General features: G+C 35.3%; 1 protein-coding gene across 3 annotated transcripts in view; it reads right to left on the reverse strand.

Annotated features, from left to right (window-relative positions):
* Nucleotides 1–545: 545 nt before the first annotated feature.
* LOC113511895 (folliculin-interacting protein 2) overlaps nt 546–20,198 on the reverse strand; it is a 31,196-nt gene continuing 11,543 nt past the window's right edge. Inside the window, exons 6-13 of one of the 3 annotated variants that reach the window (XM_031913455.2) lie at nt 17,980–18,134; nt 17,233–17,357; nt 16,652–16,792; nt 13,853–14,002; nt 5,630–7,137; nt 4,971–5,097; nt 3,691–3,802; nt 546–2,689 (exon numbers count right to left, since the gene is read on the reverse strand). In XM_031913455.2, coding sequence (XP_031769315.2) covers nt 2,483–2,689; nt 3,691–3,802; nt 4,971–5,097; nt 5,630–7,137; nt 13,853–14,002; nt 16,652–16,792; nt 17,233–17,357; nt 17,980–18,134 — 2,525 coding nt within the window. In that variant the 3' untranslated portion in view covers nt 546–2,482. The remainder of the gene's footprint in view (nt 2,690–3,690; nt 3,803–4,970; nt 5,098–5,629; nt 7,138–13,852; nt 14,003–16,651; nt 16,793–17,232; nt 17,358–17,979; nt 18,135–20,198) is intronic. The other 2 variants (XM_031913456.2, XM_052894553.1) reach the window with 2 other exon arrangements.

The raw sequence follows: 20,198 nt of genomic DNA on the forward strand, positions 1-20,198 counted from the left end.
CTTTATTGCCGACGTTTCGACGTCAATTGTGTAGATACTGTTTACCTGTAAAAGCTTTTACATCGCGTTAAGTCCCGATTGTGTATTTAAAAAAGACATGTTTATTATATAAACAAAATTTGATTTTTATTAGATCCAGAGGGAGACTTTGTACAAAAGTCGTTTGCTTGGGTACCTATGTCCCATTCGTGTTTCAAGCGTGAAGCAGTTGTGTTTGCATGGCTGTGTTTCGGTTTCAAGGGTGGGATATGGCGTGAATTTACAGGGTACAGAGGAATAACACCTGAGTCCTCAGAAATGGCAATGCATGAGTATCATGGGCGAAACAGTATACTCTGTTATGTCCATGGTACTAGCCATGTCTATAGGCGACGGTTACCACTTTCCATCAGGTGGGCCGTCAGCTTGTTTGCCATTCTAAGTAGTATAAAAAAAATATGAACTACAATTAATATAATAAAATACATATTCAATATGAAAAAAATAATTTATTAATTATAATTGATAAAAGTATAAAAGTTATTATTTTATAATGTGATAACTTATGAATTGTACATAATTATTACTTATAACCTTTTTATACTTGTTGAAACAAATGTAGGAGGTACATATGTAGTGGGTTTCAATTATAAAATATTGGGGACTAAAAATTTTATATTTATATTATACAAATAATAACATTTTTATACATTATTATAAAGCGTGCCTAGTTTGTATAATTCCTAGTTCGATGTTTAAATATTGCTCAAATATCTTTAAAAAAAATATCATAAGAAGCATCAAAGTTTAGTGTCAATCTAAAAAGGATAAAAGGTACATTTGAATAAACCAATTACTGCTAATTTTCCGTATGCTCTTCGCATATGGAAAATTAGCATTAATTGGTCAATTAAAGCTAAAAACAAAATATCATTAAAGATGAACTTTTTTAAGTTGCTTCAAGAAAAATAAAAATATAAAAGACTAGCGACCCGCCCCAGCTTCGCGTGGGTTTTTTTTTAATAAAATCGGACACGTATTTCCCGCTAATATACGTACTATTTGTATAAGTAAAATGAATAAATATGAATTATATTTAAAGAGAAAAGTATAAACACTAATCGAATACGGAAATTTACATTCTAGGCACATAACAAATTAAGCTAACCCTCCATTGTTCGTTTTATAATGACTATCACAATGTTTAGGCCATAAAATACTATAAAACTATAAATAATTACAATAAAACAGCATACCAAAACAGTTCGCAGGCTATCACAATCAGTTGCTGCAAATCACACGAACATACAAATTAGTAATCACAGATCCATACTTTTCCGATGATTATAAACATTTCGACAAACGAAATTACAATTGTACCTAGATCATGCAAAAAAAATCCAAACTATTTCACTAATATTATAAATATTAAAAAATGTGAATATATTTGGACATTTGGATATTCAATTTCACGTAAACAGTTGCACGTATTATATTGTCATGCCCCTCTATTCGAAAAAACAAACTAATCTACCGGCAGATACGTTTGAATTAGCGTATGCGTGAGAAACAAAAGGCCAGATATGGTTGTCTCGGTCTATCTTATGAATGCGGAAGCGATAACGTATCTATCGTTAGATTCTTTCAGCACTAGTTACGGAAGATTTCTATTTTAGTAATATGGAAGCCAACGAACATACACCAGCGGCACTACGATGGTGTTTATGAAATTTTTTATGCAACTTAGAATGGCAAATAAGCTGACGGCCCACCTGATGAAAAAGTGGTAACCGTCGCCGAACATGCCATGCGTTATTTATACGGATATTCAAAAATCTGATTCAGAATAAATACCACTGTACCATGCACTGGTATGGGTAACATGTAACCATTCTACAAATTTTGTACTAATGTAAATATTTATACATCTTAAAACCATATAATCGCGGTGTTCCGACGATACATACTATCTGCTTTTTGTAAATGTTTGAAACATTGCTAATAATAAATTGATTTTGTGACACGTTTCATCAGACAGATTTCATTTCAAATTGTACACACTCCAAACCGATGGAACTTTGTCATATTGAGTGTTATATTCGACAAATACTTCTAACTACCCATCTGGCATTATAATACAATTGAATTAATTATCTTTCTTTACAAAATGTAGAAAAAAATTACTCCTTAGAATCCAATGAAATTTGTGAGATGGTGCGTGCAGTTGATTTATAAAAAACCTGGGGCTACCATGAAATGAAATTCCGAATTTTTTGACTCAATTTCGTGTTTTATTCATAGCGAAATCGACCTAATAACGGAGCTTAATATTTCGTTCGTATTTTAACATTTTTAATATATTTTAAACGGTATGTATTATGTTCGGCCTCAAAATTTCGGAAAACAATTCATGGTAGACCCTCCGAATTATAAGTGAGAAATGATACAATCGATTCTACTTGATTATACTATTTTAAATAGGCTTTAATTAATTACTGTATTGTTATCTATAGCTGACGCCGTATCGAGCGGCGACCTGCGGTGTATGAGTGGTGGCCACAGCCAGTAACAGAGGGACGTCGTTCACATCTATATTCAATGATTTCGTGAGCGTAGCAATGTCACAAAAGTCAGTTGACATCAGCATGTCGGCTAGGGTTTTCGACAGAACGCAGAACTCTCGTAGCTTCCCCTCCAAGAATGTTAGACACTGAAACAAATATATAATGGTAAAAATAAATAAATAAATATTATCTGTACTTATTGGATTATTTTAATGGAAAGAGCAAATAGACTGGCGGATAGTTATATGGTGAGTATTGCTGATAGATGTAAAAAACAGAATTCATTATGGTTCCTGTGGGTCCCGTTATTCGGGTTATTTTAAAAAACAACGGTATTGTCTTTAAGTAAATTTACTACTATATCGCATCCTCTAAATTTAAATAGCTATACACGCGTAACTGATAGACAGTAGCATTACTACTTGATTTAGACATAGCCAGACAACTATTTATATATTTATTTAAGGAACACCAACAGCATATTGCATTATAACATATAGGTATAACAAACATGAAATATAATACAATATTAATGCACATACCTATTATAGGTATTCACAGCATTTACTTTAACATAGTTATACAGTGCGAGAAAATGAAGTAACAATTATAATGAATTAAATAACACTAGAATACAAATATTTTAAAAGTTGCGTTATTAATTATAAAAATAAACATGTAACCTAAGTTGTGAGCAATATCAGAAAATACGATTATAAGTGAATTCAATTAAAAAATATTAAATATATATATATATATATATATTTATTTATTAGATTATTGTACAAAGTGTTTCAGCGATTTATTCCTGTAGGAATTTGAATTATCATGCACTATATTAATTTCAGGTAATTTGGCATTAATTTCATTGTATGACGCACTAATCGTGGCCAGAGGCTGTTATAATATAGAGATAACTTAATGTCTTTTTCCAATAGAACACATCGATTTATTTTTTTAATTTAAGACTTTCTTGTCAATGCAAATAATTCATGTATTCTCCAACCAGCTCTATTCCAGGCCATGTCTTTGACATATCTCAAAATAAATTTCTTTAATAATAAAGAAGCCGGCTGATCAATTAGCGAATAGTCCAAAGGGACGAGACTCATTTAAAGTAATTATTTTATGGTGATGAAGATGATACCTGATGCGCGGGCACCCTGGCGCGGTGCATGGCAGGCAACGCATCCAACATGGCGCCCACTAGCGACGACATGCCGCCCGTGCCGCACTCCCGTCCCACGACGCGGACTTCCCTGTAATAGCACGAATATGTTAAAGGCTTCTATAGTATGATAAAAAAATACGTTACGATGACATATAAAAAAAAACGTTCTATGATTGTTCATGGATCCAGACAATGTTCTCTAAACATAGAAAAATATTTTTTTATGTATTATGTAGCCAATAAGCATAAAGCCCATCTGATGGTAAACGATCACTGTAGCCTATGGACGCCTGCAACACTAGAAGTGTCCGTGCGACTCTAAGGAAATCTTAATATACCCTTTTTTAAGATCCTCATACTGTAGTCTCTAGGGAAAACCTCAGCAAAGAGCTCATTCCACAGTCTGAGCGTTCGCGAAAAAATTCCTTTATAACCGCACTGTACGTGCCATTTAGATTCAAGATTCGATTCGCGTGAGGATAAATTCCGTGTCAATGACGAGCAGTGCGATAACAAAAAGTTTTTTTGATGGGTGAAAATGGAATAGTAACTGCGCTAACGGGATCCGCTGGCGGAGCACCAGTGAAGGGTGATAGATGAGAATGAAAACAGGCCAGTTAGCCCATCATGATGAATTCATCAGGAATTAACCATGATAGTTTCCAGGGGGAACTGCGAGGAGGTCGACCTGGTTGAGTATATTGCTAGCAATGGGATTCTCAGTCTCCATTACTAACAATCCCTTTTCCCCCAGATAACAAAAAGTGGTTGTGGGCATCATTTCAAACAATTCCTCAGAACACAATATAGTTTTCACATAATTTTCTTAGTATACTGGCACAACTAACATTCAAAATTGAACAATTGTAACACAAACTTAATGTTCTACCATATATGCCATGAAGGTAATTTTTATTGACATTGGTCAGAATTGTGTGCTACATGAACATCGCTAATCAATTATCAAACATGTTCCTTATTATTTGGAAATAAATATTCATGCCTCATGTAATTTATTAAAATTAATCGTCAATATTTTATAATTCCTTTAAAGTTTAAACAATAATTTTGGTAATACACAAAAAATAGATTGCAGCCAGAAACAAACTAGTTTCACCATGAGTTTATCATATTGCCATTTTTGAACATGTATGTGATGCGACTTCACATGACATAAACAAACAAAACATTACTGAAAACATTCGTGGTGCCAGTAAATTTATAATAAAATAATATGATCAATATTTCTTGCTTACCATTTACTAATATCTCCTATAATAGCAACAGTTTGAAGCGGTGACTCTTTAATTTTGTTCAGGTACGCGGTCAGATCCAAATCTCGCCGTAACTCTGTCTCCCACGTGTTTGATTTTGTGATTGTTCCTAAAATATGAATATATTGAATATAAATAATAAATACCTATTAATACAACAGCAAAAAAATATTTCATCGTAATCATCTCAGCCATTATCTGTCCACTGCTAAACCTAGGCTTCTGCTATAGACTCCCATAAAGAACGGTCCCGAGCCACCTGCATCCACTGACTCCCTGCAATGTATTTGAAGTCATCATTCCATCTTGTGAGAAGGGTCATTATAATTATAACTATGCAAAATTTTGATTATTACCTTTAATCTTTAGTGCTTTTGAATTGATCCTAAAAATACTTTAATTAATAGACATTACTCCAACTGAAAGCTATACTTCTCAAAGAAATTAAAAAAATTATTAACCAGAATAAGAATCCTATATCCTTTTTCATTCCAAATAAGTGTGTGTACCAAATATCAAGTGGTTAAATCATTAAGCTGTCAAAATCAATTTGTCTGTATAACAGACAAATTTATTTTCGCATTTATAATATTAGGATTCCACATTTAAATTCTAATAATTATTGAATAAATTAATATTACCTTGTAAAATTAAATCAGGTACATAATGGTCTGTGACTCCACCAAGTAGAGAAGCGTCGAACCCTGCCCTCGATCGGTCCGGCTGCGATCGTAACCGCACTGACGGCAATGGGAACTCTATAACCCGTTTCACTTCTGACACTTTATCTTTCTCTTTCACTCTGGTTATCTTCTTTACTTCTTGTTTTTCTTCACATACGTTTTTCGTGTCTACCGGGTTCACCACTAGCGTGTTTTCTACCCGTTTTCTAACATAATTCACTGGCGGCACCTCACTCCGCGTATCAACGTCATTTACTACCGTCTCTTTAGCGAACTGCGGCTCCGACTGTCGTGGGATATCGTTCATGTACTCCATTTCAGACGCGTTAGTCGGCGTCTGTAGCATCGACTCCATTAACTGACATTTGTAACAAGTCTCACATCTTTCCTCTTGAATCGGAGGTACTATTGTTGGGTCAAACTGGAAATTGTCCAACTTCAAATTCCCCGGTTTGCCGATATAGTGTCTATCTAATATCTCTAAATTTTTGCTCTTCATATAATTAGTGACTATTTGAGGGTACTTATCGAACTCGAATTTAAAACCGGAATGTTTAATTGGTTTGGAATTTTGGAACGTTTGCCCGCAGCACTTCGATGGGCTCTCCGTATCCTTTTCATATTTAGAACTATCTTTGGCATTAACTTCCTCTTTTTCGTCAATTTCCAAATTGATTGGTTCATTATGTACTTTTGACGACTTCTTAACGCTCTTCCCATCACTCGATTTATTCTTAAGCCCCACTAGCTGTTCATCTTCGCCCAATACAAAAACTACTTTCTCATCTACTTCAGGTTCCTCTGGATTAGAAGAATTTAGACTAGAATCCGAGGAGGCCCGCAGCGACATTAGCATCGTAGGGTTCCTTCGTAACACACCTGATGTCGTTTTCACACTTGTTGAACTACAGTCTTCTGCAGCAAAGTCTAAACTAGTAGAGAGCTTTTGACCAATGTTGGCTAGAGTGGACGACCGCTTGATACTGGTCTGACTAGCCACTAGAGTACTGACACTACTATCACTATTCTGAGTATTCACCGACGGCACTTTCAGACTGTCTTTGGAAACATTCTCTCCAAGTTTGTCAACTTGACTGGTATCCTTTGTTGAATCTAAACTTTCAGCATTTACACTAACAACTTTGCATTCGTCCAGCACGCAACTATCAAACTGGAATTCATTTCTTTTAACATCACCACAACGCACGAAGTAAGTTAATACTATTAACAGCCTTTTTACAAATTGAGAGTTGGTGGTGCCACTTATAATAGTTCTAGCTGCCCGTGGCGGGAAACCTATACTGCCACAAAGATCGTTTAGCTGAGCCCATAAGGCGTTGTAACATCTTCGGGGTTCAGATGACCGTGACAATTGCGTTTGTAGGTCGACTGTATCGTAAGGACTGACGGTGGTGACCCAGCCGAGATGGTATGTCAGAACATGGGTCAATAATGTGCTGATGAAACTGAAACAAATAAAATAACAATTAAAAAAAAAGAAAATTTCTTATCCTTATGTGTAATATTTTAATATTAAAAGTTCGCATTATTTTTTTTATACCACTGAGGTGACAAAGAGACATACAACCCATCAGATGATAAGCAGTTACCGCAGCCTACAAACGCCTACAATATCAGGGATATTACGCGCGCGTTGTCAACCTTGAAGAAACCAAACCTCTTTTTCGAAAAACCCCATGCTGTAGCCTCTAGGAAAAACCTCGACAGGAAGCTCATTCCATAACCAGAGTGTTCGTGGAAGACAACATTTCTAAAACCCCGTAGTACGGGACTAACTAGGCTCTAAGATATGAGGGTTCAAGGGTTAATATACACATTAATTTTCCATAAATAGTCAGAGTTTAAACCAGATTTCATATTAAACTATGCTTTTAAAGCAAATTATATCTTCTGCTTTTAGTTCATTTCACGTTGATGTCTGAATCAATAATCTGATGGGTTATATAGCAGTTATTACCGGCAATATTTGGGTAATTTATAGTGCTTAAAGCCTATTTTCATCATCGATTTAATATCACAAACATTACTGATAATTACATGTCTGTGGCTTCAGTACCTTTATTATCAAGAGAAATAATTTTTACATACATAAAAATTGTATAAAGATTGACCGTGACAGAGTAATTTTTTTTAAATTCTTTATGATACTGTTATTGTCAAGTGCGATAATTTATTCAGAGTTTATTATTTTTAGTTTTGGTTGTAATGTTTTATGTGTTTTTCATTAAGCGTGTTGAGTCTCCCATCCGGGAAATAGGTTTTGTCGACCCGCACACATGCTAAAGGTAAAGGAGTTAAGGGGAGTTAACCGCCTGAAAATTTAGCGCATTATAGGTAGGTATATCTCGCTAGAGCTGTGCATAATATAGCAACAGCTGAGGCGGCTCCTATTACCATCAAAATTGTTTTTTTTTCTTTTTATTGTTGATTTTTTGTAATATTATTACTGGAATAAAGATTATCTATCTATCTATCTCTAATCAATCAAATATAGTTGTATTTTTATGTATGTATGTATTTATTTCACATCATATGTTTATGTTACTAAACTTATGATGTCAAGTAAATTAAATTTATTAAATAAATTTATTTCATAAAAAAATAATTCAGCTTAGGAAGAACACAGAATTTCTTGAAATCTTTAAAGACACCTTTTCAATATTGCTAAAATTAATTTATATACATTTAATCCCTACTAATATTATAAATTTGAAAGGGAGTTTGTTTGTCACTTTATAGCGCCTTAAACAGCTTATGCAATTTAATAGCGTAATACTATATGGATTAAAAAGGATATAGGCTATTTTTTATCCCGGTCAGTAAACAAATCCTGGTCACGCGTACGAAGTCGCAGGTGAAGACTAGTCTTCAATACATCGAAGACATGTTAAGAATCTTGACTAAATAAATATGTTTCCTATAATAAAGCCCCCATTGGATTAAACACAGTTTTGTGAGTGGCCGCCAAAATGGCGAACGACAGGTATGCCAAGTTCCTACATCCATCGGATTTTTATTATTAGCTGGATAATCCATCCACGCGGTTTATTTACGTAATCACTTCCAGTTATTTGTTAACGTTGTTAACGTCAGTCCATTCAAAAATACAAATCACGTGAGCATGTAAATATTGCAAATGAAAATAGTTTGCCAAAAAGTATACATCTATGTACCACGATAATTCGTGCGATATTTGTTCAACGCTCCGAGCGGAACATCTAATGCTGTTTTACGCGAAAAATGACAAAATTAACAAACACTTGGTACGAGTCCTATAAAAATAACTTGGGTCAGTCAGTGGGGGGAATAGATAATTTTCATTCAACACGTCTTTCATAATTAACAAGTTCCGAAAGAGCCAAAATGTTAAACATGTTTTTATATAACTAAGTCATTAATCGCCAAAGCGTTGGATATAATCCAGAAAAAGAGAGTGAACAGAAATAATCTTTGTTACGTTGCTGTTTGTAAAATCGTGATTAATTATTTGTTACGTACCTAGTTTAAGGGGAAGAAGAGTTTTTTTTATATACTACTATAGTGACAAACAAGCATAGGGCCCGTCTGATAGTAAATAGGGTTACCGTAGCCTATAATCGCATCTAACACCAAGTATGTCACGCGCGCGGTGCCGATCCTTAAGAAACCATAAAATGACCATAAAACCCCATGCCAGAGGTCTCTAGGGAAACCTCTGTAGGAAGATCATTCCATAACCTGAGTGTTCGCGGGAGGAAGCTCCTCTGAAACCGCACTTTGCGTGACCATTCTAGTTCTAAGGTGTGAGGAAGGTATCCCTGATGATGGCGAGCGATATGATAGTGAAAGGTGGCTGTAGGCATCATATTGAAGAGTTCTTCAGAACACAATCCGTTATACAGGCGACAGAAGATGCAAAGTAAAGCAGTCTTGCCTTAAATTAAGGGTGTCGATACTAGTCGATAGAGTGCACCAATGTAAAACATTTATACAATAGTAAGTATTGTATTAAGTATGAAACAATTGCATTAAAAAATACCAGCAATCCGCCTCTGCTTCGCACGGGTAGGTTGTAAATAATATACCTATAGTATATATTACTCTCTGATACTATAGCTTATTACAGGTGAGAAAATTTTTGAAATCGGTTAAGTAATTTTTCCCTGTATTCATTACAAACTAACACACGTAGAAAATATCAAATTTTCTCTTTATATTAGTACAAGTAATAAAAAGAACAGTCTCTAATCGATGTTTACAATATTAGTAAATAATAGAGATACAATATTAAAGATTATATTATTAAAGAGCACAGGATTCTTCTTTATTGTAACCGAATAACAATATATAACCGCATTTTTCATGTCTAAGGTGTCGTAGGAGACGACTAAGGGAACAAAGCACCAGTACAAAAAAAAGTAAAACACGAACGAAAAACTTATTCGTACACCAAACTCCTAGCTTGAATAGAACACAAGTACTCAATGGTTATGGTAAAATAGATATTTATTAATTTATATGCATCTGGACATTCACTTATAGTAAAGAATATATATACTAGGTTATATAAAAAAAATGTACATATTAATGTATAGATATAATTCCACAAAAAAAAACATCGTCTTTAATTGTGCCAAAATACTAAAATGATTTTGATAAAATTTCTTATGAGACTAATCTGAAGAAATTTCTATATCCTTTCATATAAAAAAAGTACTTTCCAAATCAATTTATAACTGACGGGGTTCCAAAGTGACAAACATACAAAAAAAATATTGAACTGAATTAAGAACCTTCTACTTTTTTTAGTTCGGTTTAAAATAATACTACTTTCCCTTAAACTCATGTGACTGGCCGAGTTATCTAACTGACAATAAACTTTGTCACATGATTATCTCCACTCGCAACGAATATACGCGAGTGCGGAATACTTTATAGGCGCGTGTCACGTGCTAACCAGAACGGACTATTCACACATAATTTTATAATAATGGACATTCAGAATGGCCAAACATTTGGAGAGGACGGATGAAAGAAGAATTACGAAATAATTATAAATTATAAAGAATATATTAGTTTGTATTTTAGGTACGCATATCTATTATTTCTTATTAGAAACAACCATACTGTTTCTGTTTAATTAAAACTCTTTTTCACTTAGGACTTGAAGGAAGAGAACTCTTACAAAGTTAAGCTCGCCTGTTGATGTGTTGTGCATCTTTATTCAAAATAAATTCTAAATTGATGTATAATAAAGTATAAATAAATAAGTAAATTTACCGAACACGAATGAATGGAAATGTTTATAGGGGCCGCCCTAAACGAACGTGCAAATATATCGGCCAAGTAGGCGACGTGTATGGGGAGAAGGAATTATTAGTAATTTGGACTAGTAGCCCCATTGCTAGAAAAAAAAACCATGTCCGGTCGACCTCTTTGTGTTCTCCCCTGGAACCCATTATGCTTAATTCTAGGTGAATTCATCACTATGCGCTAAATGACCTGCCGTTTGACCCACACCTTTCATCTCTCATTGACGCCATGTTAGCGCAGGAAGTGCAATTTTCATTATCAGCAAATTAAAAAAAGCAACATGCTGAAAACGGGCCAAATTAAAAGTAGCCACCTATAACCGGCGACAGATTAACCTCTTTTGCTTCCTCTACATTTAGAGGAAGCGAAAAAGGTATGTTTGAATCTGAGCAATTGACGTTCCATTATTTTTGCCTGCCCTAATGATAGACAGGCGTGACAGATATTTTTTTTTATTTATTTAAACTTTAAATACACAGTGAAATTGTATGTACAGTTGGTGGAATTAGATATAATATTAATACATAAAATATAAAGATTTTAAACAGATTCGTGTTATTAGGCACGTAGACATTTGCAAAGAATCAGCGGTCACCTATAATTTACAGCGTGACTAATGAACTAAATGTATGTTTGTAATGCGTAGGTTTTTCAGTCCAATGACGAATTTTTTCTATGCAACTTGAAATAGTATACAAACTGGCAGTCCACCTGATGAAAAGAGGTGTCTATCTCTAGGCATGAAAAGCGCAATCACCATGGGACTCCATGGGCGTTATAGTGAATCTCTTAGAATACACTATAACGTATTATACCCTTCAACATAACTCTAAAGCCATTTTAAAATGCTCCTATTTCTAATTTATAACAACAAACAACTTTTGTACAAAGTCTCCCTCTGGTAGTTTTGCTCCATAAATACGGTAATACACCCACAACGACAGACTAGGGGAAAGGATAATTAAAAATGGGATAACAGCCTTATTATTAACAATACCCTATCAGACCGACCTCCACACGGTTTCTCCTAGAAACCATCATGGTTAATTCTTATAGAATTCTTCACGATAGGCCAACTAACCTGATTTCATTCTCACCTAGCTAAGCTATGAAGCTTACTAGTATCCTGCCGATATATACCGATAACACAGACGGGATTACAAATACGTCAAAAAGAATTATTTATTCGACATATAAAAAAGGTAAATTGAGGAATTTCCTTCTTTTTGAAGCCGTTTTTAAAAAACAGCAGCAATATTAGTTTCCCTTAATGTAACACTGACTTAACACACACAATAAACGGCCCTCCGGAAATAAAAGTTACTTTACAAGGAACTTTATATGTCTTTTTTCGTATTTTCTTTATTGTTTTGTGCCCGCGACATCGACCCAGTAGTAGAAGAAATTAATGTCTCTATCTTTATTTATTATTATTAAAAAAAAAAAACAAGCTCAACGTTTTGTTTAAATTTCGTACAATAGAGAGGTTAAATTGTATATCTGATAAAACAACGCAAGTTTTTAGTCATACTAATACGTACGTGATCATAAAATTCCATGAAATCATTATGATTTTCAAGTAACGCCGTAACTAAGAAACATACTAATTTACATTTCATTGCTTATTATTAGAGATGAAACGGATATCCGGTAACTATCCGGTATCCGGCCTATCCGGCGGCCTTAATACTATTCGGCCGAATACTGGATAACTACTATTCGGTCGGATAGGCATACCACAGAATTAAAAAAATTCTGAATTAAAAAAAATATATATTTGAAATATTTATTTGCTTTATTTAGTTAGTCTTAGTATCACTTATGAAATATAATTAGTTTTAATTTTAAAATTTTCTCACACAATAGTAAATGAATCTAAGAAAATGAATTAATTAGTACTCATACTGTACTAAGGGCAAATTATGATGAATAAATACTAATTTCTCTGCATTGAGAGGTAGCAAGCGGTTTCGCTTCTCATCATAAATAAAGCCAGCTTCAGAAAAAGTCTTTTGCTGTACACATTGCTGCAAGGTGCTGAAAGATTTTGACAAACTTTGTTAAATTTGGGTATTGATAGGCATTAGCTGCCCACCAAGAATAAGGGCCACGATTGCGATCAATTCGCACTGACATAGCCGGATATCCGGCGGCCGGATATTCGGCTATTCGGCCACATGGTTGGCCGAATATCCGGTATCCGGCCAAACTACTATCCGTTTCATCTCTACTTATATATTTTTATGCTCCTGAATAAAAAATCGCGAAATAATACAAAGTGTTCGACTCCTACAATTTTATTATAGCAAAGATATTGCGTATGGTTGTTGATTTATTACATTTATCATAGATCACTGCCAACACTATTTTTGTAATAGATCATACGATATAAGAATAGATTTCTGACACACCTATAACATAGTTTATTTTATATATTAGCTTATTTGTCAATGTTGCGATAAGTGCTAAGCATGTTATTTTTAGCCAAATAACGCGATTTTATACTTATTTTAGTATCACTTTATACGCAAATATAACTTTGTACTAAAACCTTTTTTTTTTTATCAATTGAAAATAGTAACCGAAATCAGTGTGTGATTATGTACTATGCTATTAGCATTCGGTTTTTTTTTATACAGCTTAGAATGACAAACAAGCTGACGACCCACCTGATGGAAAGTGGTAACCGTCGTCTATAGATATAAGCAGTACCATGGACATAATAGAGTATACTGTTTCGCCCATGATACCCCCATGCGTTGCCATTCTTGAGGACTTAGATGTTATTCCTCTGTACCCTGTAGATTCACGCCATATCCCACCCTATATATAGTATATATAAATAAATAAAAATAAGTATATACTTACAAATTAGTGTGTTTAGTATCAGCCATAGACAGCACCGAACAGAGATCAGACAATAGGGTATCGGCTGTCTTATTGGCGGTGCGCGAATCGCTCGTCACTAAACTCAGCCAGACGGGCTGTAGACGCGGCCCGTGCATTAGATCTGTTAACCTGAATAAGGAAAGTAATCAAATTTAAACTATACCTTAATACAATAGATTTAATTTTAAAATATATTTAATTTTAATATCAGAAACTAAAATGCATGCATGAATAAAGCAAAAGGTATCAATTATTACCTGACTAATAAAACAATAATCCCCTTAGAGAAGTACCAAACTAATCTAACATTAGACACATCATCGCTACCATATGTATGTATTAGGACCCCATTTTCCGCGCTTAACCTTTTATTTGGCTGTTTTGCGTAAAAAACGTACGTATGAAATGAAACAGCAACATTCGACAATTTGTTCTTTCGAACACGCGTACAAACGAAAACGTGTCTACCAGTAGAATCGACAAACACTTATTTGGGGGCGTTAGTATAAAGACGGAAATATATAATACTAGGTCATCCCTAGTAACTAAAATACATAGATATTGCTGGATATTTCCCATATAATATACAGCAAAATCTATATATTTTAGTTACAATATCTATATACCAATAACAAATATGTTAAAAGATTGTTATCCAAAAAATAATTTTTTTTTTTTTTTTTACAACACAGGGGGCAAACGAGCATGCGGCTCACCTGATGTGTAACGTTGATACCGCCGCCCATGATCACCCACAACACCTACGGCATTAGGTGTGCTGCCGGAATATTTAAAAAGGAATATGCTCTTTTATGAAGGTTATGTTGTCGTATCGGTTTGAAATAAAACATATGGAAGTTGAAAAAAAAAGTGGTTGTAAATGGGAGAAAGTGCCTTGAAAAACGCACGGTGGAGGACCGTACTTGTCCAGATGATTGGGATGAAATTTTATTATTATTTTTGTACGATGGTGAAAATCTGCAGCAGGTATCAATCGAACAATTCTTAAGAGCCTGCCCCATGATAAATTCGGTAGAAAATGCACAGAGATGCAACATCTCTACGAGTTCAGTGGGTCGAGCTAAGAGAGAGACAGAGAAGACGCCGATCGTCAACTCTTCGAGCTGCCCGACTTTGAATGCGATCTAACGGAAGGAGTTGGTACTGTGGCGCTCCTGCCCACAGGTGAGAACAGTATGTGTGCCTCACTTGAGCTTTATATAGTTTCCGTTTATCTGGCGTGAAATACCGTCTCACCCTATTGAGCAGCCCCAACTTTTTGGAAGCTATCTTAGCTTTTTCCTCCAGATGACCCAAAACTGGACGTCGCTAGATATATCGACGCCAAGAATCCCCAGACTCGACTTATTATCGAGGGAAGTGCCGGCGAAAGTAAGGAGATACGACAAAATGTCTTTTTTGCGGTGAACGCGCAGACTTGTGTCTTCTTAGGGTTAAAGTGAACAAGATTACCCCAGATGAAACTTTGTCGAGCGTTAAAGTTTCGATTTCAGACACAAGTCTGTTAAAAGCTCAATGTGCCCGCGAGATCTTATGTCATGACCAAAATATAATGCATCTCCAATGTATGTCGTCTGTGTGAATATACGATCTGTAACATATCATTGATATGACAGAAGAAATTTGTCGGAGATATAAAGCCCTTCAAATTATAAAACAGCATATAAATTTAAGTCATAACATGCTCCGTCGACTACGACCTTAATGCTACGTTCCTTAAAAAACTGGCGACCCAACTGCAAAATCTCGCAGGCAACCCAAACGAAGGTAGTTTTGAGATTAGTGCCCTATACCCGTCAACTTGTTCTTTCTGCAATATCCAGACTAACGAGCTAAGGCCTCTCCCTGGTGCCATTCTCGATTGCCACCGCCCATCGGTGTGTTAAATATAAATTTAATCACCAGCCGAGCGCCCCCGTCGAAATAATATGGCGATCTAAAACATATTATCCAAACTAGGTACCGGAGCAGTTGATGGTTAACAATTGATTCCATGACTTTCGAGAATAAGGAGGTGATAGCTATGGGCCTATAGTTAGCTGGATCTGAGCGGTCTCCTTTTTTAGGGATCGGATGCACCAAAGCAGTCTTCCAAAACTTTGGGTCTTCCAAAAATTAATACTGGAATATCCAAAGAATAACATATACATATCGGATCGGTATCTATATTACCCATGCCTAATACATAAGTATGTGTAACGTTTATTGCGACGACTTTGCAGGTGTAACGGATTAACACATTGCCTTACCTTACCTTAGAATATGTAAAAATATTTGTATTTATAAATAGTTTGTTTGTAATAGTCTGGGCATTTTGTATATTTAAAACATATACATATTAAAAAAAAAAAAACTACTTAAATATTAGTACAAGTTGTACTTAGTTTGGAACTACATTGTGTTACGTAATGTATAATATTAGGTAGAATTTATTATTATTTTGTAAAAACAGATACAAAAGTTCTTTTATTTCTGTCTAGTACTGTTATAATGGCCGTGCGGTCCCGGCATAGAACAGGCCACCCTTTCCTTTCTTATAGATGTCGTAAGAGGCAACTAAGAGAGAGCGAGAGATGGGCAGCAGCGTCCCTCTTAAAGCATCCCCAAAACCAAACCGCGGTTGCTAATCCACCTGCTTAACGTGGGAATTACTGGCAAACCCCCCAAGAGGGAGGCTTATGTTCAACAGTGACAGTTAAAGGTTGATATAATGACCGTTATATCGTGGGGGGTCTGTATTCCGATTTCTTCACTTACCACCTAGCAGCATCAATAGCAGCACGATGCAGTGTTGACACGAAGCCCCCACCAGAGCCTGCGTTCAGTGTTGCCAACCGTAGCCTGCACACTAGTGCTTGCAACTGCGGCGAGTGCTCGGCGCATCTACGAAGTAGATCCCTGCGAAAATATACCTTATATTAGCGGGATAAGATACGATTCCCTCAATCTCACTGTCTAACAATAGAAAATTATTAAATGGTATGAAAGACGTTTTACGACGACAGTTAAAGGCGTCGTATATTTCTTTAGCTTTTTAAAAGTCTTAACTTTTTATGAAAAGCACGTTAATGTCTATTGAGCCCAAAATAAATTATAAACTAATTCTGCAATTTATATGTTTTTCTAAGTGCTGTGTGATATACGATGTCGTATTTTTCTCGAGGTTAATAATGACAAAAATATTTTCATGTGACGATCCAAAAATAAAGCCCTTTAAATTATAAAACGAAAATATAAATTAATGAAAATATCGTATAACATGCACAGAAAACGTACAGTCGAATTTAGAACTTTATACTTTCTTGAAGTACTGCTAAAAATATACATGTCGAACTAACATCTCGGTAGCGTCTGTGACAGTAAACAGAAGTGCTAGTCCCAACTTGTTCTTCCTCTGCACCGTCGACGAACCGACGCTCGCGAGGCTGTCGCTGGTGCCACTCGCGGAACTACTGCTGTATATCTGTATTGAAATATCAATTTAATCATAAAGTTATAGATCAATTTTAGAATAATATAGATTAAAACATATTATACCAAACTAGGATAAGGGCAAGAAGAGGTTGATGATTGTTACTATACCATAACACCATACCAGAGGGAGACTTTGTACAAAAGTCGATTGGTTGGGTACCTCTGTCCCATTCGTGTTTCAACCGTGAATATTGTGTTTGCATGGCTGTGTTTATATATATATATATATATATATATATATATATATATATATATATACCTGAGTCCTCAGGAATGGCAACGCATGGGGGCTATCATGGGCGAAACAGTATACTCTGTTATGTCCATGGTACTGCTCATGTCTATAGGCGACGTTTACCACTTTCCATCAGGTGGGCCGTCAGCTTGTTTGCCATTCTAAGTTGTATAAAAAAAACCTGGCCAGCTAGACTGTAGATGTAGATAGTAAGGAGTCACGTGGCTCCCGTGAAATATTAATTAGTTCTCTATTTGCCTATTATGAAGAAATGGATGAGTATATACGTAATGTACGCATGTACGTAAACAGAAGAAAAGATGGGCTGCGTCATGAGTATTAATCTTTAGTGAATGGATTAAATCATAAAGATTACCTGTGAATCGCTGCTAGTCGCATGGCTGGTGGCGGTTGGTACATTCAGCAGGTTGGAGCTCTCCTGCCCGAGGTCGAATCTCGTCACCAGGTTCTGGAACGTCCGTCTTTGCCAGCTACCATTGCTTGATGTACTTAATTTACGGCCGGGTGGTGCTATAAAATGTACATCTCATTTTTTTTTAAAGAAGGATCCGTTTCTGTATTGTACAGAGTGAAATCGGAATCATTTGCATCCTTTTAAGGATCATCAGTCATACATCCAGGGAAGCTAAACATTTTCGCCAAAGTATCATGGTTCGAAAAATTACTATTAATTACAGGAGGTATTTCATATCCATACATCTAGCGTACCCTGAGCAATCACCCATCAGGGAGAAGAGACTGTAAGCAATGAGGATTAATAGCCCCTTTTAACTTAACAGGCAGGTTAACTTCGTTGTGGTTCCCCCTAGAAACCATCGTGCTTAATTTCTAGTAAATTCATCATGAGGAATTAACTGACCTGCCTTTTCATCCTCACCTATCATCTCTCACTGGTACCCCGCCAGCGTATACCATTAGCGCAGGCGAAGTTACTGTCCAATTTCCATCCATAAAAAAAAGCTTTGGACAATCAAGAAAACTCAAGCTGATTTGCTAATCCTTTCAACACGACGGCGTATTGTCTTACCATCAATTCGCTGAAAAGACCAATTTTATCCGTTTTTTTTTTTAGAAATGATGTTCAATTTCACTGATAAAACCTTTAAAAGAATACTAATGACTCGAAATCCGGTGGAATCAATTTCACCAAATATAAAAATAGGTACACTATGATTTCATAGTGTTCACCTCTAGGTACTTTTCTTCGCCTGCACATACTTTTATTATCATCTATTATGGCATAGATAGATAGATAGATACTCTTGGTTGTTTCCTCCATATGATTACAATAGTAAATTTATTATAAATACAAACAATTACAAGAAGATATTATATTACACTAAGAAAACAAATGGCGGAATTATCGCTAAGAGTGATCTCTTCCAGGCAACCTTTGGATGAAGAAGAGTGATTATAAACAGTTTGACTGGAAACACAAAACTGTTCGTTTTTTAAATTATGATATATGCATACATACAATAATGTCATACATATTATATATATATAAATATAAGCATGTTTGATGAAAACTAGCTGTAAGTAATTCTCATCAATATTGTTTTAAGGCACAAATAACGTTTTATTTAAAGGTTAACATGAAGAAAACCTTTAGCAATAAGACCTCTTATATTTTATACCAATTTAGTATCAACTATGAATTGATGCAATAAAGTGTTAAATAAAATAATTCAGATAATAAAGGCGGGAAAAACGTGACGTTAAAAATAGAATTACTGCTCTGTCATACAGCAATTCGATCTAATTGGCTACGGGCACGCGAAGGCTGATCTTCTTTTGGTTGGTTTGTACCAGCCAACAATAGGAATCAGCATTATTTAACAGAAGCGTTTGTGCAAATTAACGTGATGTGAAAACAGTCATTGCTTCGGTCTTTATTAGATGTGTGGTTTCAATTGAATAGATCTTACTTACTTTACTTAGGTTGCTTTCATTCAATGTTACTATGATTCAAATATCCTCTAGATTTGATGATGTTAACTGCAGGTTTTTTTAGAATGTTTAATTATGAAAGGATACAAAAGTTTGTTTGAAAAATAATGTTTCTACGTATGTCAATCTGGCAGCCACTTAATGGAAAGTTATGCCCACTATTTTTAACTATAGCAACACTATAAATTCAGCACCATAATAAACTCATACATTACGTCTAATATTAGGTTATGTAGAAATGCTTATGATAGAGTGGGGAAGGGGTTTTTTTTGAATGGATGATAATGAAATGGTAACCCCGCCTGCGCTATCGGTATACACTAGCGGGCCACCAGTGAGGGATGAAAAGATGAAGCAGGTCAGTTAGCCCATCGTGACAAATTCAACAATGAACCAATCACTAGTTTCCAGGGGGAACCGCGAGGAGGTCGATCTGATAGAGTATATTGTTAATAATAGGGTTGCTATTCCCCTTTACTAACAATCCCTTCCCCCCGAGTGGGGGGAGAAATACCTTGTCAGGTTGACCTCCATGTGGTACCCCTCGGAAATCATAGTGTTGAATTCCAGGTACATATATATTCATCACAAAGGGTTAACTGAATTTCATTTAACCTTTTCATC

This window comes from Galleria mellonella, unplaced genomic scaffold, assembly GCF_026898425.1.
Source record: "Galleria mellonella isolate WM207_F2 unplaced genomic scaffold, CSIRO_AGI_GalMel_v1 utg213, whole genome shotgun sequence".
Classification (NCBI taxonomy): domain Eukaryota; kingdom Metazoa; phylum Arthropoda; class Insecta; order Lepidoptera; family Pyralidae; genus Galleria; species Galleria mellonella.